The sequence below is a fragment of the Mobula hypostoma genome, chromosome 3 (genome assembly GCF_963921235.1).
Source record: "Mobula hypostoma chromosome 3, sMobHyp1.1, whole genome shotgun sequence".
NCBI lineage: Eukaryota > Metazoa > Chordata > Chondrichthyes > Myliobatiformes > Myliobatidae > Mobula > Mobula hypostoma.
The window spans coordinates 10,043,872-10,069,801 of NC_086099.1; the positions used below are offsets into that span (position 1 = coordinate 10,043,872).

Genomic DNA, 25,930 nt, shown 5'->3' on the forward strand with positions numbered 1-25,930 from the left:
CGGAGATTGTCTGTCTGGTGTCAGTGGTCATATAACCAGGACTTGTGATGTGCACCAGCTGCTTGTTCGACCATCCACCACCTGCTTCCATGGCTTCACATGACCCTGATCTGGGTGGGGGTTGGGGGTTGGATTTAAGCAGATGCTACAAGGGTGACCAGCTTGCTAGCAGAGTGAAGGAACGCCTCGCACTTCCTTTTGTACAGGCACCTCTCCACCCCACCACATTGTGTAATTTACGTTTTTTGTATTATTACGTGTTGCAATGTACTGTTGCCAAGTAACAAAAGATCTTGCAACGTATGCTGGTGATATTAAGCCTAATTCTGATTCTATTCTCTCCCTCCTTGTCTTGTATCTGTGCCTAACCCTGGGAAAATACAGTGATTTTCCATCTTAGTTGGACCCCTCACGTTGTTATAAGCTTCCATGACCTCACCTCTCGTTCTCTTACACAGCAAGGAATAAAGGTTCCTGTAACTCTGGCCCTCTAGTCCAGGCAGCCTCTTGTAAATCTCTTTTCTACCTTTACAGTGTCTTTCCTGAAACAGGGTGACTAAAACTGTAGACAGCACTCCCAAGTGTGGTCTCAGCAATAGTTGGTATATTTGCAACAGAACATCCTGTTCCCGAAACTCGTTGCCCTGACTGATGAAGGCCAGCCTGCCTCCACTACCCTGTCTATTTGTGTGTCTGCTTTCAATGAACTCTGCACTTGTATTGGCAGGTCCCTCTGTTAAACAACTCTCCTTAATGCCCTGTTAGTTACTGTATAGGCCTACCATAAGACATAGGAGCAGAATTTGGCCACTAAGCCCATCATTTCATCACAGGTAACTATTTCCTTCCCAACCCCTTTCTCCTGCCTTGCCCCTGACACCCTGACTGATAAAGAACCTATTGATCTCTGATTTAAATATAAGACATCCACTCTATCAAGGCCTTTCACCATTCGATAGGTTTTAGTTCACCCCTCACTCTTCTAAATGCCAGTGAATACAGGCCCTGAGTCATCAAACGCTTTCCATATGACAAGCTGTTCAATCCTGGAATTAATTTCGTGAACATCCTTTGAACCCTCTCCAGTTTCAACACATTCTTCCTAAGATGAGGGGCCCAAAACTGCTCAAAATACACCAAGTGAGGCCTCACTAGTGCTTTATAAAGGTCAAGTCGACACCAGGCCGTGAGCCGAGGTCGAGCCGACACCGGGTCGTGAGTGCTGAGACTCCCGTCCGAGGCCACCGAACTGACACTGGACCTGTTATACAGGTATAAGGCAAGGCGGAGGGGGCGAGGCCCGAGGTCTGGAGCTGGCCTGCTGCTCGTCGCGACCGTCCGCCCGCCCCCGCCGCCTGGTACGGTCGGGAGCAGCTGCAGGACCCGGCGAAGGTGGAGCAGCAAGCAGGCGAAAACAAGTGAGGGGGTGGTGTCATTACCACACCACTAGGTGATCATCCCAACGGCGGAGCAGGCGGAAGAGGAGACATCTCCCAACGGCTGCAAAGGCGGATGAGGATGTCCAACAATGGGTAGGGAGGCTTGCGAGCACGCCGCAAGAACTGCCGTAGACCCACAACACTCAGGGCTTGTCTACCTAGCGTGTGAAGCCTGGATTCGGCAGATTGCGCGGAAGAAACCGCCACTGGTTCAACGGGCAGAAAGGCGATTCTCAGCAATGCGTCATGGAGCGCTAAGAGGGCACAGTGAGCCACACAGAACACTGCTGGCCATCCACTGCATCCTGACCTATCTCCAGCTGTCTCGACTATGTCTTGCCACTGGGTCCAGATAGGCCGGGACAAGAGAGTGAGGCTGATGACCTGCGCGACTCTCCCTCACTTTAATCCAAGTCAAGCGCAAGTCATGACTTCAAACCCAATGCAGAAGAAAGTGATGGTGCTCAACCTTGGCACATGGAACGTGAGAACTCTGCGAGATAACATCAAGGCAGACAGACCAGAGAGAAGAACTGCACTGGTTGCAAAAGAGCTAGCTGGCTACAACGTGGACATAGCAGCTCTCATCAAAACGCACCTAGCAGACAAGGGCCAGCTGACAGGACGTAGTGGTGGATACACGTTCTTCTGGAGCGGTCACAGCAGCGCTGAACGACGAGAAGCAGGCATGGGATTTGCCATCAATTCTAACCTCGCCCGTAAACTCACCAAGCACCCAGAGAGCATCAACAACCGCCTGATGACACTTCAGCTCCCACTTGCAAACAAGAAGAGTGCTACGCTGATTAGTGCCTATGCTCCCACCATGACCAACCCAGATGACATTAAAGACAAGTTCTATGAAGAACTCGACGCCCTCATCTCAGCAATCCCACAGTCAGAGAAGCTCATCGTTCTCAGGGACTTCAATGCCAGAGTAGGGACAGACTACCAAACCTGGGAAGGGATCATTGGAAGACACGGCACTGGCAAGTGTAACAGCAACGGCCTTCTGCTCCTCAAGACATGTGCCACACATGACCTTGTCATCACCAACACCCTGTTCCGCTTACCCACCCGTAAGAAGACGTCATGGATGCACCCACGCTCGAAGCACTGGCATCTGATTGACTACATCATCACCAGGAAGAGGGACAGGATGGATGTCAGAGTGACGAGAGCCATGTGTGGTGCCGACTGCTGGTCCGACCACCGCCTCATTGTGTCCAAGTTCAGGCTTCGCATTCTGCCCATGAGAAGACCCCAAGGGCAGAAGACTGCAAAGAGGCTAAATGTCTCCAAGCTGAAAAGCAGCAGGGTTGCAGACGAATTCGTCGATGACCTTGAAGGCAGACTGCCAGACACACCACAGGAAGACGGGACCAGCGTTGAGGAACAGTAGACGGCCTTCAGAGACGCTGTCTACACTACCGCCCCCGAACATCTCGGACCAGCAACCCGAAGAAACCAAGACTGGTTCGATGAGAATGATGAAGAAATACAGGCACTACTAACGAAGAAACATCAACATTACAAAGCGCATCAGAACGACCCCACGTCGCTAGCCAAGAAAGGTGCCTTTACCAACGCAAGAAGAAAGGTGCAGAAAAAACTTCGCGAGATGCAGGACAGCTGGTTCAGCAAGAAGGCCGATGAAATCCAGGGCTATGCAGACAGCCACGACATAAAGCGCTTCTACGATGCACTTAAGGCTGTATACGGACCCCAGTCCTCCGGCTCCTCACCTCTCCTCACCTCTCCTCAAAGCAGATGAGACGCAGCTGCTGACAGAGAAGAAGCAGATTCTGGATCAGTGGGCTGAGCACTTTACAACGTCCTTAACCGCCCTGCCGACATCAACGACGAGGCCATTGCCCGCCGGCCCCAGGTAGAGATCAACAAGAACCTCGACACCCTCCCCACAGTAGATGAAGTCAGAAAGGCAGTGAAGCAACTCTCCTGTGGCAAAGCGCCAGGACCCGATGCAATCCCTGCTGAGGTATACAAAGCAGGAGGCCCTGTCATGATGCAAAAGCTGACTGTACTCTTCCAGTCCATGTGGAAAAAGGGACAGGTCCCGCAACAGCTGAAAGATGCCAGCATAGTCCACATCTACAAGAAGAAAGGCAACCGCCAGTCTTGCGACAACCACCGAGGCATCTCCCTCTTGTCCATCGCGGGGAAGATTCTGGCCTGCGTCCTGCTCAACCGCCTTCTCCAACATCTTGAGCAAGGTCTGCTCCCAGAAAGCCAGTGTGGCTTCCGTGCTGAACGTGGGACCGCGGACATGATTTTTGCTGCGCATCAACTCCAGGAAAAATGCCAGGAGCAACACAGCGACCTCTTCGTGACCTTTGTTGATCTAACCAAGGCTTTCGATACGGTCAGCAGAGAAGGCTTGTGGAAGATCATGGAGAAGTTTGGCTGCCCCAGCAAGTTCATCACAATCGTCCAGCAGTTCCACGACGGTATGATGGTGAAAGTTCTGGATGACGGCGACAAGTCGGAGGCCTTCCCAGTGACAAATGGCGTCAAACAGTTCTTGCCCCGACTCTGTTCAGTATGGTATTCTCTGCCATGCTGACAGATGCCTTCCGTAACTACGAAGAAGGAATCCACGTCAGATACAGGACTGACGGCAGGTTGTTCAACCTTAGGCACCTGCAGGCAGTTACAAAGGTGCGAGAGACTGTCATCAGAGACTTGTTTGCTAATGACTGCGCACTCAATGCCAGCACAGAGCAGGAGCTGCAGCGTGAAATGGACTGCTTCTCACAAGCCTGCGACAACTTCGGTCTCACTATCAGCACCTAAAAGACCGAAGTTATGTACCAGCCTGCCCCAGGAAAGCCATACCAGGAGCCGCGCATCACGGTGAAGGGCCAGAACCTCCAGGCAGCTGACAACTTCACCTACCTGGGCAGCATACTCTCTCACGCAGTGAACATAGACGCTGAGGTCAACAACAGGATTGCCAAAGCCAGCGCCGCCTTTGGGAGACTCCGTGAGAACGTCTGGGAGCGGAGAGGACTCAGCCTTACCACCAAGCTGAAGGTCTACTGTGCAGTGGTCCTTACCATCCTCCTTTACGCCAGCGAGACCTGGACTGTCTACAGCAGACACGCCAAACAGCTCAACCACTTTCACCTGAGCTGTCTCCGCAGACTCCTCTACATCAGGTGGCAGGACAAAGTCCCCGACATGGAAATCCTGGAACGAGCTGGGCTCTGCAGTGTCTACACCCTCCTGCTGAAAGCCCAAACCAGGTGGGCTGGACATGTGGTCAGAATGCCAGACAGCCGATTGCCTAAGCAGTTGCTGTACGGAGAACTGTGTCAGGGCAAGCGCTCAGTCGGGGGCAGAAGAAACGTTACAAAGACTGCCTGAAAGCGTCCCTCAAAGGCTTGGGTGTCGACATCAACACATGGGAGACGCTTGCCCTCGACCGTCCAGCTTGGCGCAGCAAGATCACCACAGGAGCCTGTGCAGCTGAAGTCAGGCGCATCATCGAGGCGCAACGAAAGCGTACTGTGCGCAAGGCCCGAGCAGCATCCACTGCCACGACAGCACCCACCCACTTGTGTCCCACATGTGGGCGAGCCTTCAGGGCCCGGATTGGCCTCATCAGTCACCTCCGGACCCACAGCCACCAAACTCCCATTTGACTTTGAAGCCATGGCCATCTTCGACTACGAAGAACGAACAACAACATAAAGTCTCAACATTACATCCTAGCTGTTATATTCCAGTCCTCTTGATATGAATGGTAACATAGTATTTGCTTTCCTCACCACAGGCTCAAACTGAAAATTAACTTTTAGAGAATCCTGCACAAGGACTCACAAATCCTCAGATTTTTGTATTTTCTCTCCATTTAGAAAATAGCCAATCCTTCCATTTCTCCTGTTCCATCTGTCACTTATTTGACCATTCTCCTAATTTGTCTAAGTCCTTCTGTAGCCTCTCTACTTCCTCAAAACTACCTGCCCCTCTACCTATCTTTGTATCATCTGCACACTTAGCAACAAAGCCATCAATTCCATCAGTCCCAACACAGATCCTTGTGGAATACTGCTGGTCACTGGCAGCCAACCAGAAAAGGCTCCCTTTATTCCCACTCTTGCCTCCTGCCAATCAGCCACTGCTTTATCTTTCCTGCAATACCATGGGCTCATAGATTGTTAAGCAACCTCATGTGTGCCACCTTGTCAAAGACCACCTGAAAATTTTCCTTTGTCTATCCTGCTTATTATTTTTTCAAAGAATTCCAACAGATTTGTCAGGCAAGATTTTCCCTTGATTTTATCATGTGCCCTGAAACCACATCCTTAACAATTGACTCCAACAACTTCTTCTTCCCAACCACAGAGGTGAGAGAAAATGGCCTACAATTTCCTTCCTTTTGCCTCTCTCCCTTCTTGAAGAGTGGAGTGACATTTGTGGAATGCTGTGCCTCAGAAGGCAGTGGAGGCCAATTCTCTGGATGCTTTCAAGAAAGATTTAGATAGAGCTCTTAATGATAGCGGAGTCAAGGGATATGGGGAGAAGGCAGGAACGGGGTACTGATTGTGGATGATCAGCCATGATCACAGTGAATGATGGTGCTGGCTCGAAGGGCCGAATAGCCTACTCCTGCACCATTGTCTATCGTATATTTGCAATTTTCCAGTCTTTTGGAACCTTTCCAGAATCTAGTGATTCTTAAAAGATCATTACTCGTGCCTCCACAATCTCCTTAACCGCATTTTTCAGAATTCTGGTGTGTACACAATCTAGTCCTGGTGATTTATCTGCCTTTAGACCTTTCAGTTTCTGAAGAACTTTCTCTCTGGTAATGGTAACTTCACACACTTCATGACCCCTGACACCTGGAACTTCCACCGTACTGCTCGTGTCTTCCACAGTGAAAATTGATGCAAAATAATTAATCAGTTCATCTGTCATTTCCTTGTTTCCCCATTACTACCTCTCCAGTATCATTTTCCAGCACTCTTGCCTCTCTTTTACACTTTATGTATCTGAAGGAACTTTAATATTATTGGCTAGCTTACTTTCGTATTTCATCTTTATCTTCTTAATGACTTTTTAGTTGCCATTTGTTGGTATTTAAAAGCTTCCCACAAATTTTTGCTCTATCATACTGTATGCCTTCTCTTTGGCTTTTATATTGGCTTTCATATACCTTGTAACCCATGGTTGTGTCATCTTGCCTTTAGAATACTTCTTCCTTTTAGGGATGTATATATCCTGTGCCTCTGAATTGCTTCCTGAAATTCCAGCCATTGCTGCTCTGTCATCATCCCTGCCTGCGTTCCTTTCCAATCAATTGTGGCCAACTCTTCTCTCACGCCTCTGTATTTCCTTTTCTGCACTGTAAAACTGATACATTTGTCTTCAGCTTCTTCTCAAATTTCAGAGTGAATTCGATCATATTATGATCACTTTCCCCTGAGGGTTCTTTTACCTTAAGCTCAATTCCGGTTCATTGCACAACACCCGATCCGGAATAGCTGATACCTAATGAGCTCAACAATAAACTGCTTTAAAAAGCCATCTCGTAAGCAGTCTAGAAGTTCTCCCCTTGGAATCCAGCACCACCCTGATTTTTGTAATCTATCTGCATATTGAAATCTCCCTATACTATTGTAACATTGCCCTCTTGGCATGCATTTTCAATCTCCCTTTGTAACTTGTAGACCACATCCTTGCTACTGTTTGGGATTGTATATAACAGTCATCAGGATCTTTTTAGCCTTGCAGTTCCTTAACTCTATCTACAATGATCTAACAAGTTCTGACCCTGTGTCATCTCTTTCTAATGATTTGATTTCACTTTTTACCAACAGAGCCACACCACCCTCTCTGCCTTCCTGCCTATCCTTTCAATACAATGTGTATGCTTGGACATTAAGCTCCCAGCTATAATCTTCTTTCAGCCGTGATTCAGTGATGCCTACAACATCATGCTTGCCAATTTGTAACTGCTTGAAGTTTAGCGACCTTATTCCATATACTACACTCATTCAGATGTAACATCTTTCGTCCTGTATTCACCTTTGTCAATTTTGTCCACCTTTTACATTGGAACTGCAATTCTAATGTTGACTGCAATTTTGCCCTGTCGTCAGCCTCTCCTTGCTGGGAAACTCACTACACATTGCCTCTGTAAACCAACTACCTCATCCTCAGCACTATCACTTCGGTGCCCATCCCCCTGCCAAATTAGTTTAAATCCACTCAAACAACTCTAGCGAACCTGCCTGCAAAGATATTGAACCTTCTTGGGTTCAGGTGTAACCCTTCCCTTTCGTATATGTCACACCTTACCTAGAAGAGTTCCCCATGATCCATACATCTGAACCCCTGCACCCTGCACCAGTGCCTCAGTCTCGTATTCACCAGTCAAATTATCCTATTGTTGTCCTCACTGGCATCTGGGACAGACAGCAATCCAGAAATTAGTACCCTGGTGGTCCTGATTCTTAGCTTTCTTCCTCACTGCCTAAAATCCTTCTTCAGGACCTTCTCACTTTGTCTACCTATGTCATTGATACAAAAATGTAAAAAGACTTCTAGCTGCTCACCTTCGCCCTTGAGAATACCACGGACCTGATCTGACACATCCCTGACCCTGGCACCAGGGAGGCAACATACTATCCAGGTGTCTCTATTGTGCCCACAGAATCTCACCTCTGTTCCTCTGACAATGGAGTCTCCTATCAACACTGCAGTCCTCTTCACCTCTCTGCTCTCCTGAGTCACAGCTCCAGACTCATCACTGGACGTCTGCCAGACTTCCCGCATTCCACACAGTACAAAACCCTGCCCCGGAGATACTCTCACTATACAACACAAAAATAAATGAGGAATGAACAAATAAGAACAGAGGATTCCACAGATTCACCACCTTTTGGCGAAGGAAACACCTCTTCAACTCTGTTCTAAAGGGACATCCATCTATTCTGAGGCTGTACCCTTTGGTCCTAGACTTCCCCCACTATAAGAAACATCCTCTCCGCATCCACTCTATCTGGGCCTTTCAATATTCGTTAGGTTTTAATGAGATTCTCTCCCCCCCCCCCACCCCGATTCTTTTAAGCTCCAGTGATAGCCTAGAGCCATCAAAAGCTCCTTGTATATTAACCCTTTCATTCCTGGGATGAACCTCCACTGGATCCTCTTCAATGCCAGCACATCATTTCTCAGATAAGGCCTCCAAAACTGCTCACAGTATTCCAAGTGTGGTTTGACTCAATGACTTATGAAGCCTTATCCTGGTTTGAATATCCAAAATGAATCACCTCATACTTACCTCATCCCACCTCCTTTACTGATCAACACACAAAGTACTGGAGGAATTCAGCAGGCCAGGGATCATCGATGGAGAAGAAAGCCAAGAGCCTTCAGAAGGACTAATGAAGGGTCTCTCAGCTTGAAATATCGACTGTTTATTCCTCTCCATAGATGCTGCCTGAATAGAGGTACAGCATAGTAGCAGGTCATTACGGACCATTGATCCTGTGCTTCCCAATTACGCCCATGTGACCAATCAACCTACTGACCCATATGTTTTTGGATGTGGGAGGACACCGGAGCACCCAGGGGAAGCCCACACAATCACAGGAAGAACAAAGAAACTCCTTACGGGCAGCAGCGGGAATTAAAACCAGGTTCTTGGTGTTGTAAAGTGTAATGCTAACCACTATGCTACCGTGCACCCCCTTATGTTTCGTTAGAACATAGAACTCTGTTCTAGTTTATAGGATTGTCTAGAAAAAGTAAGTTCTACTTCTCAGCAGGCCAGGATGAGTTCCTCTAGTATTTTGTGTGTGTTGCTCAAGATTTCCAGCATCTGCAGAATCTCTTGTGTTGAGAATTTCAGAGGTTCAAAACGTTCAAAGGTTCACTTATGATCAAAATATGTATCCATATACAACTCTGTGATTTGTTTTCTCCAGATCACCACAAAACAAAGAAAGAACATGAAAGTAGTTTTAAGAGAGAAGCATCAAACCCACCCCTCACACAAAAAAGAAAGGCAACATGATCATCAACCCCCCAAAATCCCGGCCCCCACACAAAACATAACAAGAACATTGACACCCCCCAAACACTCCTCCCCTACACAAAACTGAACAAGAACATCGATCCCCAAGGCCACTTCCCTGATCTCAAAGGTTCATTTTATTATCAAAGTATGGGTGTGCAGAATACAACTCTGAAACTTGTCTTCTCCAGATTGCCATAGAATACAGAAAATCATATAAGTAGCAACAAGAAAGAATGGGTGAGAACATGAAAAAACATAAAAGTGAACGAGGCCAATATGAACTACAGTCCAATCCATAACTCAGAATTTCGATAACATCTCTGACAGCAGAGACTCAAACCTGTGGCCCCTGCGAGGGCAGTGGCTTGAACCCAGCGGCCTCTCCGGGGGCAGCGGCTTGAACCCAGCGGCCCCTCGGGGAAGCAGTGGCTCAAACCCAACGGCCCCTCCTCTGCGTTTGCCTTGATATTTCAAACTACCTCGACATTTTAATTGGCGGGAAATTTAGTGGATCACAGCCCTTTGTCTTGTCTCTGATCACGGCCCTTCATCTTGTCCTCGTGGTAGCTCATGCTCGCATGTTTCTCCTGGAATTTTCTCAGGGACAGCAGAGTACTAGCTCACTGGATTGAACTACAGAATGTAAGTCACAGGCTCTGACAGTTTCAAAAGCAAAATTAAGTTGAAAGAGTAAGTAGAAGATGCTGAAATGATTGACTATCTCGAAGATGTCACCCGAGGAATTGTTGTTCACTGGTGCTAACTTGACTTCACATCACCCTGATCTACCTTGATCTTTTAGAATCATAAGACTATAAGACATAGGAGTAGAATTGATCCATTTGGCCTATCGAGTCTGCTCCACTATTCCATCATGGAATATAATTTTTTCTCTCTTTTTTTTTTCTTTCAGCTGTTCATCAAAAACACCTGGTGGTCACTTGTAATTATGAAGCCAGAAGGTATGGAGTTAATAAAATGATGTCAGTCAGCGTTGCTAAAGAAAGGTGCCCCGATGTAATTCTTATCTGTGGAGAAGACCTGACCCCTTACAGGGACGCATCATACCAAATAACAGGTACTTGAAAACTCTTTCAAAAATAATCAGATCATTGTAATAGTTTTCTCTTCACAGTGTCTTTGCCTGTAAGTTTTTGATTTTTGATTTTCAAAGGTTCCAAGGTCCAATTTAATGTCAGAGAAATGTATACAATATACATCCTGAAATGCTTTTTCTTCGCAACTATCCATGAAAACAGAAAAGTGCCCCAAAGAATGAATGACAGTTAAACATAATTACCCCAAAGTATCCCCCCAGTTCCCCTCCCTCCCGCGCATAAGCGGCAACAAGCAACAATCCCCCCCACCGGCAGAAAAAGCATTGGCACCACCACCGGGTACTCGAGCATGAGCAAAGCAACAGCAAAGACACAGACTTCCAGTTACCCCAAAGACTTCACATTTCACCCCGCGTTTGACATACCACAGGTTCTCTCTCTCCCTAATAAGGGAGAAGGAGGTATCTCCATTTTCCCAGCGAGCGGGAAGGAATAACAAGCAACTGGCTGGTTTATGATGTTAAAAGTCTGTTACATTGCTCTGTGTCTGAAGATCACAAAGATCCCGGGTCTTTGGGCCCACAGCAGTAGATTTTCTGAATCCCCCGACGACACATGTGTCTCCTGCCATGACAACAACCCTCATTACGCCCATCTCCAGAGCCCCAAGATCTTAGGCTTCCAAATCTGAGCCGGACTCTCAGGCCAAACCCTTGGTGTACCAAACAACAGTCAATCCTGAAACCAAAGAACGGGTTCTATTCCCGCAAAGAACTAAAGTCAGCGTGTAACTCCAGGTCAGGGTCTTCAAAAGAACCCTGAAAGGGGAAAATAAAGACATTAAAGATTGAAATAGAGCTGTTTACGAAGATGCAAGCAGAGGAGTCTCCATTTAGCGCCATCTTAACTTTGCTCTGCCTCCATTTTTCCTTCCCCATCTTATATACAGTACTGTGCAAAAGTTCTAGGCATTGTATTACTGCCACACAAAAAAAAAACACAAATTTCATGACATAGGTGAATGATAAACCTGATTCTGGTATGGGTCTCTATTGCGAATGAAGATTGGGAGGGGGGCAGGGAGAGGGGAATCATGGTTGGGAAAAGGGGAAAGGGGGGGGGGGAGCAGGAAGCACCAGAGAGATATGCTGTAATGATCAATAAACAAGTTGCTTGGAATCAAATGACCTTGCCTGGTTTACCAGGGCTGGGTGCGTCTGCACCCGTGCCACCTCCTTCATGCCAGCATTCCTTCTCTGCCACCTGTCCCACACCCCTCTCATGGCTCTCCACCCTTGTCACTCACAACATCCTTTGCTCCTGCCAAACTCGCTCTGTGCTCCACATTGACAAATAGAGTACCGTGCAAAAGTCTTAGGCAGCCTAGCAGTACATTTATGCCTGAGACTTTTGTATTATGTATGTCACCGTATACAACCTTGAAATTCATTTTCCTGTAGGCAGTCACAGTAATTATGTAGCAACACAATAAAATCAATGGAAATCACACACTGTGAAGATGGACTGTGCAAGTACAAAAAGAAAATACAAAATATTAATAAATAACCAATAAGTTTCAAGCGTATGAGATGAAGAATCCTTGAAAGTGAGCAGTTACCTTGTGGAAGCAGTTTAACATTGGGGTGAGTGAAGTTGAGTGGAAGTTATGGTTCAAAAAGCAGAGAAATCAGTAAATTACTCAACTCAAAAGGCATTAAATCCAAGCCTTCCTCTGTGCGCACTGGTCAAGTTCAGCTGGTGTCAGCCGATACTGACAAAGGACAGAAAACCTGGCTGCCTTTGTTTCTTTTTAAGTTGAAGGACATTGCAGTGCACTTGGTCTGGAAGTGTACTGTGTGTTAACTAACATAGAACATGCAGCACAGTACAGAATCTTCGGCCCACAATGTTTTTCCAACTTTTACCCAACTTCAGGATCAAATTTGATAATTGGAGAAATTCTTGTAGTACTGTGGGAGTGTGGATAGAGAGCACCACTCTTTTAATCTAGCAATAATGATTGAAGACTTCAGTCTACTCTTCTCTCCAACACAACCACCTTTTTTTCTTCTTCTTTCATCCACATGCCTGTCTAAGAGTTTCTTAAATGTCCCTAATTGTATCTGCCTCTAACAAACCCCTGGCAGTACTTTGCAAGCACCCACCACTCTCTGTGTATAAAAAAAAAACTGTCACTGACATCCCCCACGTATAATTTCCTTCAAACACCTTAAAAATTCTGCCCCCTGTACTAGCCATTGCCACCCTGGGGGGAAAAGTCTCTGGTTGTCCATTCTACCTATACCTCTTTATTTATTTTTAATTTTAATTTATTTAGAGATACAGCATAGTGACAGACCCTTCTGGCCCAATGAGTACACACTGTGACCAGTTAATCGACCAAATCGTTCGTCTTTGGACAGTGGGAAACCGGAGCACCTGGAGAAAATCCACACAGTTATGGGGAGAATGTACAATCTACTTACAGACAGCAGATGGTCGTTGATGGTCATTGGCACTGTAATAGGGTAATGCTAACTGCTACACTCCCGTGTCACCCTTCCATCCTCTTGTACACCTCTGTCAAGTCTCCTCTCATCCTCCTTTGCTCCAAAAAGAAAAGCCCTAGCTTGCTCAATCTTTCCTCATAAAGCAAGCTTTCTAATCCAGGCAACATCCTGTTAAATCTCTTCTGCACCCTCTCTAAAGTTTCCACATCCTTCCTATGATGAGGTGACCAGAATTGAACACAACATTCCAAGTGTGGTCTAACCAGGGTTTTATAGAGCTGTAACATTATCTCATGGCTCTTGAACTCAATCCCCTGACTATTGAAGGTCCACGCACCATACATCATCTTAACCACCCTTTCAACTTGTATGGCAACCTAGAGGGATCTGTGGATATGGACTCCAAGATCCTTCTGTTGCCCCATCCTGCCAGAAACCTTAGTAGTGAGTTGCAGCTCTGTAAAATTCCTGGTTAGACCACATTTGGATTATTGCGATCAATTCTGTTTGACTTAATGTACTGTAGAAAGGATGTGAAAGTTTTGAAGAGGGTGTAGAGGAGTTTTTCCAGGATCCTGCCCAGAATTGGAGAAGATTTCTTATAAGGAATGGATGAGCAAGCTAAGGCTTTTCTCTTTGGAGTGAAGGAGGATAAGAGGTGAATTGGTAGAGATGTACAAGATGATAAGAGGCATAGATCAAGAGGATAACCAGAGGCACTTCCCCAGGGTGGAATTGGCTAATCTGGGAGAGGGTATAATTTTAAGGTTTACAATATATGAGAAGAACATAATTTAAATTTGGAGGAAGGTATAGTGGGGGATTTTAAGGTAAGTTGTTCAACACAGCTAGTGATGGGTGTGTGGATCCCTCTGCTAGGGGTGGTAGAGACAAATTTCAGTGGAAATCTGAGTCTCGTCACTTGCAGAAGTTGTCTGATGACTCTGTGGTGGTTGGGTGTATCAGAGGAGGACAGGAGTCAAGAGTACAGAGGATTGGTGGACAAGTTTATGGAGTAGAGCGGAAGGAATCACCTACTCCTGAATGTGGCCAAAACCCAGGAGATGGTGATTGATTTAGGAGGAAGAGGACGATGATGACTCCTGCATACATTCAGGGAGAAGTTGTTGCAGGGGTGGAGGAGTACAAATACTTGGGGGTTCACCTCGACAACAGACTTCACTGGAAAACTAAAACCAAGGCTGTTTACAAGAAGGGGATGAGCAGACTTTATTTTCTAAGAAAGCTGTGCCTCTTCAATGTGTGTAACAGGATGTTGGGGATCTATTACCAGTCTGTTGTAGGGAGTGCGGTCCTCTTTGCAGCTTTATGTTGGAGGAACAGCATCGATGGTGGTGATGCAAAAAGACTAAATAAACTCATCAGAAAGGCTGACTCCTTCCTTGGCTGCAACTTGGACTCTTTTGAGTTAATGGTGGAGAGGAGGTCACTAAACAAACTTATCCATTATGAACAATCTGGTACATCCTGTCCATGACCTAATGAATAAGCAGCGGAGCACCCTTTTGAACAGATTCACTCAGCTCCCCTGTCACAAGGATCGTTACAGAAAATCTTTCCTTCCAAATGCAATAATCATGTACAACAGTTCATCTCAGGACAATTTACAATGACCAATTAACCTACTAACCGATACATCTTTGTACTGTGGGGGAGAGAACTTGTGCATTCACGGGAAAGACGTACAGATTCCTTACAGACAACGTGGGAATTGAACTCTGAACTCCGAGCTGTAATAGTGTCACGCTAACTGCTGTGTTATCATGGCACCCCACCCTTTGACATGCTTACTTACTTACTAGCTGGCCGTTACGCCACGAGGTTATGGTCCTCTTGGAGGTTTGGCATGCTTAGTCACTTCCAACAACTTCATTAAATCAATCATTCTATTATAGATTTGCATAGCCATCTTATAGAATCATAATGTCATCGTCATGGAACACTACAGCACAAAAACAGGCTGTATGGCTCATCTAGTCCACTCCGATCTGTTATTCTGTCTAGTCCCATTGACCTGAATCTGGATCAGAGCTGTCCATATCCCTCCCATGCACTCATCCAAACTTCTCTAAGATGCTGAAATCAAACTTGCGTATAACACTTCTGTTGGCAGCTTGGTCCACACTCTCTGAGTGAAGAAGATCCCCCTTAGGTCCAACTTAAATATTTCACCTTTCATCCTTAACCTATGACCTCTGCTTCTAGTCTCACCCAACCTCAGTGGGAAAAAACCTACTTGCATTTACCTTTGGTGTATGTCACCTTTGGTATAGATAGTAAGGGTGTCTGTCTATCTGTCTTATCTATCTATATCTGTCTGTCTAATCTATCTTATGTATTTGCACAGATTGCCATCTTTTGCACTTTGGCGTTTGTGTGTAGTTTTTCATTGATTCTGTTGAATTTCTTTGTTATAAGAAGGTTCTGAACTTAAAGATAACTTTGAAGGTATGAGACGTGAATTAGCTAAGATAGCCTGGCAGATAATACGTAAAGGACTGACGGTGGATATGCAATGGCAAGCATTTAAAGGTTGCATGGATGAACTACAACAATTGTTCATCCCAGTTTGACAAAAGAATAAACCAGGGAATGTTGTGCACCCGTGGCTGTCAAGGGAAATTAGGGATAGTATCAATTCCAAAGAAGAAACATACAAATTAGCCAGAAAAAGCAGCTCACCTGAGGACGGGGAGAAATTCAGAGTCCAGCAGAGGAGGACAAAGGGATTAATTAGGAAAGGGAAAAAAGATTATGAGAGAAAACTGGCAGGGAACATAAAAACTGACTGTAAAAGCTTTTATAGATATGTGAAAAGAAAAAGATTGCTTAAGACAAATGTAGGTCCCCTACAGACAGAAACAGGTGAATTGATTACGGGGAGTAAGGACATGGCAGACCAATTGAATAATTACTTTGGTTCTGTCTTCTCTAAGGAGAACATAAATAATCTTCTGGAAATAGTAGGGGACAGAGGGTCTAGTGAGATGGAGGAACTGAGGGAAATACATGTTAGTAGGGAAGTGGTGTTAGGTAAATTGAAGGGATTAAAGGCAAATAAATCCCCAGGGCCAGATAGTCTGCATCCCAGAGTGCTTAAGGAAGTAGCCCAAGAAATAATGGATGCATTAGTGATAATTTTTCAGAACTCTTTAGATTCTGGACTAGTTCCTGAGGATTGGAGGGTGGCTAATGTAACCCCACTTTTTAAAAAAGGAGGGAGAGAGAAACCAGGGGATTACAGACTGGTTACCCTAACATCGGTGGTGGGGAAAATGCTAGAGTCAGTTGTCAAAGATGTGATAACAGCACATTTGGAAAGCGATGAAATCGTCGGACAAAGTCAGCACGGATTTGTGAAAGGAAAATCATGTCTGACGAATCTCATAGAATTTTTTTGAGGATGTAATTAGTAGAGTGGATAGGGGAGAACTAGTGGATGTGGTATATTTGGATTTTCAAAAGGCTTTTGACAAGGTCCCACACAGGAGATTAGTGTGCAAACTTAAAGCACACGGTATTGGGGATATGGTATTGATGTGGATAGAGAATTGGGTGGCAGACAGGAAGCAAAGAGTGGGAATAAACGGGACCTTTCCAGAATGGCAGGCAGTGACTAGTGGGGTACCGCAAGGCTCAGTGCTGGGACCCCAGTTGTTTACAATATATATTAAAGACTTAGGTGAGGGAATTAAATGCAGCATCTCCAAATTTGCAGATGACACGAAGCTGGGTGGCAGTGTTAGCTGTGAGGAGGATGCTAAGAGGATGCAGGGTGACTTGGATAGGTTAGGTGAGTGAGCAAATTCATGGCAGATGCAATTTAACGTGGATAAATGTGAGGTTATCCACTTTGGTGGCAAAAACAGGAAAACAGATTATTATCTCAATGGTGACCGATTAGGAAAAAGGGAGGTGCAACGGGACCAGGGTGTCATTGTACACCAGGCATTGAAAGTGGGCATGCAGGTACAGCAGGCAGTGAAAAAGGCGAATGGTATGCTGGCATTCATAGCAAGAGGATTCGAGTACAGGAGCAGGGAGGTACTACTGCAATTGTACAAGGCCTTGGTGAGACCACACCTGGAGTATTGTGTGCAGTTTTGGTCCACTAATCTGAGGAAAGATATTCTTCCCATTGAAGGAATACAAAGAAGGTTCACCCGATTGATTCCTGGGATGGCAAGACTTTCATATAATGAAAGACTGGATCAACTAGGCTTATACTCACTGGAATTTAGAAGATTGAGGGGGGATCTTATTGAAAAGTATAAAACCCGAAAGGGATTGAACAGGCTAGATGCAGGAAGATTGTTCCCGATGTTGGGCAAGTCCAGAATGGGGGGTCACAGTTTGAGGATAAAGGGGAAGCCTTTTAGGACCGAGATGAGGAAAAACTTCTTCACACAGAGAGTGGTGAATCTGTGGAATTTTCTGCCACAGGAAACAGTTGAGGCCAGTTCATTGGCTATATTTAAGAGGGAGTTAGATATGGCCCTTGTGGCTAAAGGGATCAGGGGGTATGGAGAGAAGGCAGGTACAGGGTTCTGAGTTGGATGATCAGCCATGATCATACTGAATGGTGGTGCAGGTTCGAAGGGCCGAATGGCCTACTCCTGCACCTATTTTCTATGTTTCTATGTTTCTATAATATGAATGCCTGCAAGGTGGTTAATCTCAGGGTAGTAGATGTTGTTATATGCAGTACTGTGAAAGTCTAAAGCACCCTAGCTATGCATATGTGCCCAAGACTTTTGCACAGTAATAATAATAATTTTGAAGATAGTCAGGAAGGTGATTCTGGCTGTTGCTGCATTGCCTACCTAAAAGCAACGCACACTAAATGCTGGAGGAACTCAGCAGGTCAGGCAGCATCAATGAAAAGGAATAAACAGTCAACATTTCAGCCAAGACCTTTTGTCAGGACTATAAAGGAAGGGGGCAGAAGCCAGAATAAGAAAATGGGAAGAAGGGAAAGAGTACATGCTGCAGGTGATTCGTGAGACCAGGTGAGGAGGAAGGTGGGTGGGTGGGGAAGGGTGCTGAAGTAAGAAGCTGGGAGGCCATAGGTGAATGAGGTAAAGGGCAGAAGAAGAAAGAATATGATTTGAGAGGACTACGGAAGAAAGGAAAGGAGCAGGGGAAGCAAAGTGATGGCATGTGAGGAGAAGAGGAGGAGTGAGAGGGTAATCAGAGTGGAGAATGGCAATACTAGAGGAGGGAGGGGAAGGAATTACCGGGCATTGGAGAAATCGATGTTCATGCCATTGGGTTGGAGTACCCATATGGAATATGAGGTGTTGGTCCTCCAATCTGAGTTTGGTCTCATCGTGGCAGTAGAGGAAGCCATGGGCGGACAATATGCATGGACATGGTAGTAGAAATATATGTGCAAAAGGGGAGAAAATTCAGGAATCTGAGATGCAAAGGGACTTGGGAGTCCTTGTGCAGAACACCCTAAAGATTAACTTGCAGGTAGAGTTAGTGGAGCGGAAGGCAAATGCAATGTTAGCATTCATTTCAAGAGGTCTAGAATACAAGAGCAGGGATGTGATGCTGAGGCTTTATAAGGCACTGGTATTGTGAATAGTTTTGGGCTCCTCATCTAAAAAAGGAAGTGCTGGCATTGGAAAGGGTTCAGAAGAACTCACAAGGATGATTCTGGGAATGAAAGGGTTATCATCGAGGAACGTTTGATAGCTCTGGGTCTGTACTTGCTGGAATTTAGAAGGATGAGGGGGGATTTCATTGAAACCTTTCAAATGTTGAAAGGCCTAGACGGAGTAGATATGGAAAGGATGTTTCCCATGGTGGGGGAATCTAGGACATGAGGGCACAACTTCAGGATAGAGGGGTGTCCATTTAAATGGATATGTGGAGAAATTTCTTTAGCCAGAGGGTGGTGAATTTGTGGAATTTGTTACCACAGGCTGCTGTGGAGTCCATGTTGTTGGGTATATTTAGGGCAAAACTTGATAGGTTCTGGATTGGACATGGCATAAATGTTATGGGGAGAAGGCCAGATGTGGTGCTGAGGAGAGGAAAAAAAGGATCAGCCATGATTGAATGGTGGAGCAGACTCCAAGTTTCAAATGGTCTAATTCTGCTCCTATGTCTTATGGTCTTATGGACAATTTGGAATGGAAATGGGAAACCAGATTGAAATGGGTAGCCACCAGGAGAACCTGCCTTTTTCAGTGATCAGAGCGTAGGTGCTGAAAAATACCACAGCTTAATTTGTTGTTAAGATAGTCCTGCTTGGTAAGTTACATACTATATGCATATTACTGAATAATGCAGGGTTACATAGCCTACAGATTTAAACATGAGATTCTGCAGATGCTGGAAATCCAGAACAACACACAAAAAATACAGGAGGAACTCAGCAGGTCAGTCAGCATCCATGGAAATGAATAAACAGTTGACATTTCAGGTCGAGACCCTTCATCAGCACTGGAAAAAAAGGGGGTGAATGGAAGAAGAAGAAGGTTGCGTGGGCGGGGGGGAAGAGGACAAGCTAGAAGGTGATGGGTGAGACCAGGTGGGTGGGGGAAGGTGGTGAAGTAAAAAGAAGTAATAGATGGAAAAGATAAAGGACTGGAGAAGAAGGAATCGGATAGGAGAGGAGAAAGGGAAGGAGGAGGGGCACCTTTACCTTGAACAGGGAAGTTGTTTCTGAGGGGCTTGCTGGTTTATACATGAAAGACTCAAAAGTTTCCTTTGTTCCTGTAAGACAGCTGACTGTTCTTCTAAAACAACAGTGAGAGAAATATTGTTGTCTCCTAGTAACCTAAACTATATTGCCTACATTCAATGCATTTTCCACTGATGAGCATTACTCTATCCCTTGACTAGGTAACTGTAAATGTGAAAAAAAATTATGTCTAATTTTTGAAATTGCACCATATGGAAAAATCAGTACCTTCAGTTTGTTGAATTCATATTTTGCTCTTAATCAATAAAACATGGGGTATTTTATTTATGTATTTATTTAGTGATACAGTGCGGAGTAAGCCCTTTTGGCCCCTGGAGCCACGCTATCTCAGTTACCCTTGACAAACCCAATTACCCCTAATCTAATCAGAGGACAACTTACAATGACCAATTAACCTGTCCAGTACGTCTTTGTACAGTGAGAGGAAACCGGAGGACCCAGAGAAATCCCACGCTTTCCATGGGGAAGGAGTACTGAGGCTCCTTAACAGAACGGAACTGGAATTGAACTCCAAACTCTGGAATGCCCTACGATGTGCTGGCGGAAGCCGGCAAGTGTGGCCATGCTTTGGACGCCAACATAGTATGCTCGCAGCTCTCAAACCCTAACCCTTACATCTTTGGAATGTGGGAGGAAACCATGTCATCACTGGAGAACAGACAAACTCCTTACAGTCTCCTTGCTTCCCTAGAGCATGGGAGAATGAGGGGAGATTAGAAAGAAGTATACAAAATTATAAGGGTATAGTTAGGGTTAATGCAAGTAGACTTTTTCCACTGAGGTTGGGTGAGACAAGAACTAGAGGTCATGGGTGAAGGGTGAAAGGCAAAAAATGGTTATGGAAACATGAGAGAAATCTTCTTCACTCAGAGGGTGGTAAGAGTGTGTAACAAGCTGCCAGCACAAGTGGTGGATGTGGGTTCTACAGTACTGTGCTAAAGCCTTAGGCACCCCAGCTATATATATGTGCCTAAGACTTTTCCGCAGAACTGTATTTCAACATTTTAGAAAAACTTGGATAGGTATTTGGATGGGAGGGGTATGGTCCAGGTGCAGGTCAATGAAACTAGACAGAATAATGGTTTGGCATGGACTAGATGGGCCAAAGGGCCTGTTTCTGTGCTGTTGTATTCTATGACTCTATAACTATATACGTAGGCATGACTTTGTGGGCCGAAGGATCCATTTTGGTCTGTACTGTTCTGTGATTTATTTACTGAATTAATCTTCTCTGTATTGTCTTGGATTCTTTCCCAGAACTGCTGGAGGAATTCAGTCCACTAGTGGAACGACTAGGCTTTGATGAAAATTTTGTCGACGTAACTGAACTAGTGGAGAAGAGATTGCAACAGATTGGAAGTGGTGTTGTCCCGGCAGACTTGTTCGTATCTGGTCATGTCTACGGTAACCAGGGTAAGAACGATTCCATCACTAACTGCACCGTCTAGCTTTTGATTGTTGTTCCTTCATCCTTCATTGCAGTTAGTATAGCCCAATTACAGCGCCAGTAACCTTTTGGGAAGGCATCTCATTTTAAGAGATTTTCTCCTTTTTAACGAGCAGATTAGAACTGAAAATGATTTTGGTTAAAATCGTCAATGTAATAAATCCGTTGATGTGTGATTGAAAGAAAGCATGGTAGGCATGGTAGCTTAGGGGGCCACACAGTAGCAAAGCAGTTAGCATAGTGTGATTACAGTGCCAGCAACCCGTGTTCAATTCCCACCATTGTCTGTAAGGTGTTTGTATGTTCTCCCAAACAAGAGAAAATCTGCAGATGCTAGAAATCCGAGCAACATGCACAAAATGCTGGAGGAATTTGGCAGGCCAGGCGGCATCTTATTTCACCGGGTGCTTCGGTGTCCTATCACATTCCAAAGATGTACGGGTTATAGTTAGTAAGTTGTGGGCATGCTGTAGGCACCAGAAGCATGGCACCACTTTCCCACAGCACATATTTGGATTGCATAGGCCGTTGATGTTAACGATACATCTCACTGTATATTTTGATGTTTCAATGTAAATGTGACAAATAAATCTGATCATTACATCTTTCTTTAATCTTTGTACAACCTTATCACTTCAGTTCTGTCCATGATATACAATGTTCCTGCTAATTGATTTTTACAGCTGCGCAGACTAGGCAGTGGTCTCAGCAGGAAGTTTTTACGTGGCCTGAAAAATGCACGGCATTTTAAATTGTTTTCGTAATATGTATCTCAAACAAACACAGACCACAACTCAACACAATAAACAATACAGGGCAGTCAAATCAACTGACAGGTACAATGACAAAAGTAAAATGTTTTGACAAAATGGCATCGACTTTCAGATGGTCAGTAGTTTATTAACAATGAGCTACCAACTTCCATTCTGTGTTTATTGTTACAATTTATAACAGTGCTGTAACTTGAAACACTGACAATGTAAATATGTTGAAACTAAAATATTTCAAAGTATGGATTATATTTATGGATTGTATTATTAGCACATAATTAATTGCAGGGTATTTCCCAATTATATTAACATAGATTTCAAAATTGCATTTGCATAATTTCAAAATTTATTCTCATTATACAAAAGTAAATGCTAGCTGTGTGGCAACAGAGGATATGTGCATGAGAGCATTTCATTTTCTGCATGGTTGTGCCCCCGCACAGCTTGGAGGAAATATGATGATGTGTTTTTCCCCTTTATCTTATGAGAACATGGTGGCATAGTAGCATAATGGTTAGCACAATGCTTTACAGTACCTGCAACCCGCGTTCAATTCCCACCACTGCCTGTAAGGAGTTTGTACATTCCCGCAGTGACCACGTAGGTATCCTCTGGGTTTTCCTGTTTCTTCCCACAGTCCAAAGACATACTGGTTAGTAGGTTAATTGGTCATTGTAAATTGTACCTTGATTAGGCTAAGATAAATTTGGGGGATTGCTGGGTGACGTGGTTAGAAGGGCTGGAAGGGCCTATACTGCGCTGTCTGTCAATAAGTAAAAAAAAAAATTTTTAAGTACCCTTTTGACCTTTTTTAGGCTATCTACAAATATCTTCTTCTTTTCCTCAGAGTCATATTTTCTCTGATAGAAGATCTGTAAAGACCTTTTTTTTTTGCTTAATTAAAACTGCTAAATAAATGCAAATATTTATACTCCTGTCCATGATCATTAAGTTGCATCTTGGGATTAGTTATGTGAACTTGGAATAAACATCATTATAAACACAAGAGATTGTGCAGATATTGGAAATCTTGAGGAACACACAGACAATGCTGGAGGAACTCAGCAGGTCTGGCAGCATCTATGGAGGGAAATACGCAGTAAACGTTTCAGGCCAGGACCCTTCATCAGGCCTGGAAAAGAAGGGGGAAGAAGACAGAATAAGAGTGTGGGGGAAGGGGAAGGGGGACAGTGGGCAGAGGTTTCAACCAAACCTGCAGGGGAATGAACATGGAAAGGAGCATTAAAAAGGTTGAAAATCACATTGGGAGAGCTAAATAGCATTAAAACAGGAAATCAGATTATACACAGGGCTAGCCTGTGAGAGACTGCAGGAATGCTAGATTATCATGATTTAACATAAATACAAGCCGTGTATTAAACTAGATTTCCAAGGTGTTCAGAACCTCCTGTGTCTATAGTGGTAGGGCAGATAGGTAGTCATTGAGAAATGTGAAGTGTTACGGTTTGAAGCACAGTTCTAAATGGCGTGCTAGCACAAAAGGATCAGAATCAGGTCTAATTTCTTTCAGAATCAGGTCTAATTTCATTGCATGTCATGAAATTTGTTCTGTGGGAGCAATACAGTTCAAAACATAAAGAAACTAAATTACAATTTTATAAATGTGTGTGTGTGTATATATATATATATATTTAAAAAATTAACTTAAGCAAGTAGTGTAAAAAGAGAGGGGAAAAGTAGTGAGGTGGTGTACATGGGTTCATTGTTTATTCAGAAATCTGATGGTGGAGGGGAAGAAATTGTTCCTAAAATGCTTAGTGTGTGTCTTCAGGCTCCTGTATCACCTCCTTGATGGTAGCAATGAGAAGAGGCCATATCCTGGGTGATGGGGGTCTTAATGATGGGTGTCCCCTTTTGATGATGCCCACCATGCTGGGGAGGTGACTATCCATGATGGATTGGCTGAGTTTGCAACTTTTGTGCAGCTTTTTCTAATCCTGTGCCTCTATACCAGCCAGTGTTGCAAACAACTGAGAATGCTTTCCACGGTACATCTGTAGAAATTTGTGAGTTTCTCTGGTGACTTACCAAATCTTCTCAAACTCCTCATGAAATATAGCTGCTTGCATGTCTTCTTCATAGTGGTATCGATAGGTTGGGCCCAGGGTAGATCTTCAGAGATGTTGACACCCAGGAACTTGAAACTGCTCACGCTTTCCACTTCTGATCCTTCGATGAGAACTGGTTTGTGTTCCCTCAACTTCCCCTTCCTGAAGTTCGCCATCAGTTCCTTGGTCTTACTGACAATGAGCGCGAGGTTGTGTTGTGACACCACTCAGCCAGCAGAACTATCTCACTCCTGTACACTTCCTCCTTGCTATCATCTGAAATTCTGCCAACAATAGTTGTGTCATCAGAAAATGTATGGATGGTGTTTGAGCTGTGTAGTCACACAGTTGCGTGTGTGAAATAATTGTTACTCTGTATCCCGTGCAGCAAAGCAAAAGCACAGTAAAATAAATGTTGTATCTCTAGATAAGTAAATGAATAACAGCTTTGTGGAATATAATACAAAAGGCTCAGTCTGTATTGCTAACCCCTGGGCCACAATATAGTATTACACTTTACATAAGGTCTTTGGATGCAAATATTATTTATTTCAGTCAAATCTCTTGCCACTTGTTTTAGAAGTGAAGAGAAAGACTAACACAACCTTGTGAAACTCAGCCACAAGCAAAGTGAGATCTCTGAGCTCCAAGAATATGTTTTAATAAATGTACTCACCATTTACTAACATTAATTAAATGTTGTGCTCTCAAGTGGAAAGTATTCAATTTTAGCTGAAGACTTGCATATTAATTTGATATATTGTTTTTTTATATATGTAACACATATCATCTGACTATCAATATTAAGTGTGACAAGATATGTGTTAGTGTGTTAAATAATGCATGGATGAATCAAAATCAGGTTTATTATTTTCACTGGCATATGTCATGAAGTTTGTTGTCTAGTGGCATAAAATGTACTATAAATTATAATAAGAAACATGTCTCTCTCTCTCTCTCACTCTATACATATATATATATATACATACACATACACATACACACACACACACACACACACACACACACACACACACACACGCACACAATTTATAGGGACATATGTATATAGCTCGGCTGCCTAAGAGAGTGAGTTCGTAAATCTGGCAGGAGCAAAAGATGTTGGAAATGGTGAGAGTGGAGTGCCCCAGGAGTGATAGGTGGGAGAAGGAGTGCCAGGGATGGGAGGTGGCTCGAGTGCAAAGACATCCAGCCTTGAAATACCAGGCACAATCATTCAATTCCAAACTGTTGGTTTATTGATCATTACAGAATGCCTGTCTGGTGCTTCCCACTCCCTACTTTCTCCCTTCTCCCTTCTCCCTTCTCCCTTTTCCAACTATGGTTCCTCTCTCTTTGCCCCCTTCCCACTCTTAGTTCATGATAGAGAACCATATCGGAATCAGGTTTATCATCACTCACATGTCATGGAATTTGTTTTTATATCTACATATATGTATTTGTAGAGAAACAAGAGATGAAAAATAGTGTTCAGTGTCTGTTCAGAAATCTGATGGCAGTGAGGAAGAAGCTGTTCTTAAAATGTTGTGTGTGTCTTCAGCTTCTTGTAATTTTTCCTTGATGGTAGCAATCAGAAGAGGCCATGTCTTGTGTGATGGGGATCCTTGATGATGTAAGCCACCTTTTTGATGCATCGCCATCTGAAGATGTCCTTGACAGTGGAGAGGCTGGTGCCCATGATGGATCTGGCTGAGTTTGCAGTTTTCCCCAGCTTTTCTCGATCCTGTGCAGTGCCCCTTAATATCAGAGTTTTACCTTCATATATAGTCCCGTTCTGCTATGGCTACAACAACAAGCTCCTACTCAATGTCAACAAGACCAAGGAGCTGA

The 25,930-nt window shown here is 44.4% G+C and overlaps 1 protein-coding gene across 3 annotated transcripts in view; it reads left to right on the plus strand.

The window, feature by feature from the left end:
• The window catches only part of poli (polymerase (DNA directed) iota), a 96,671-nt gene that overhangs the window by 37,429 nt on the left and 33,312 nt on the right, over positions 1-25,930 (plus strand). For all 3 annotated transcript variants that reach the window (XM_063042627.1, XM_063042625.1, XM_063042626.1), the window contains exons 3-4: positions 10,403-10,567; positions 21,051-21,206. In XM_063042627.1, the coding sequence (XP_062898697.1) occupies positions 10,403-10,567; positions 21,051-21,206 (321 nt within the window). The remainder of the gene's footprint in view (positions 1-10,402; positions 10,568-21,050; positions 21,207-25,930) is intronic.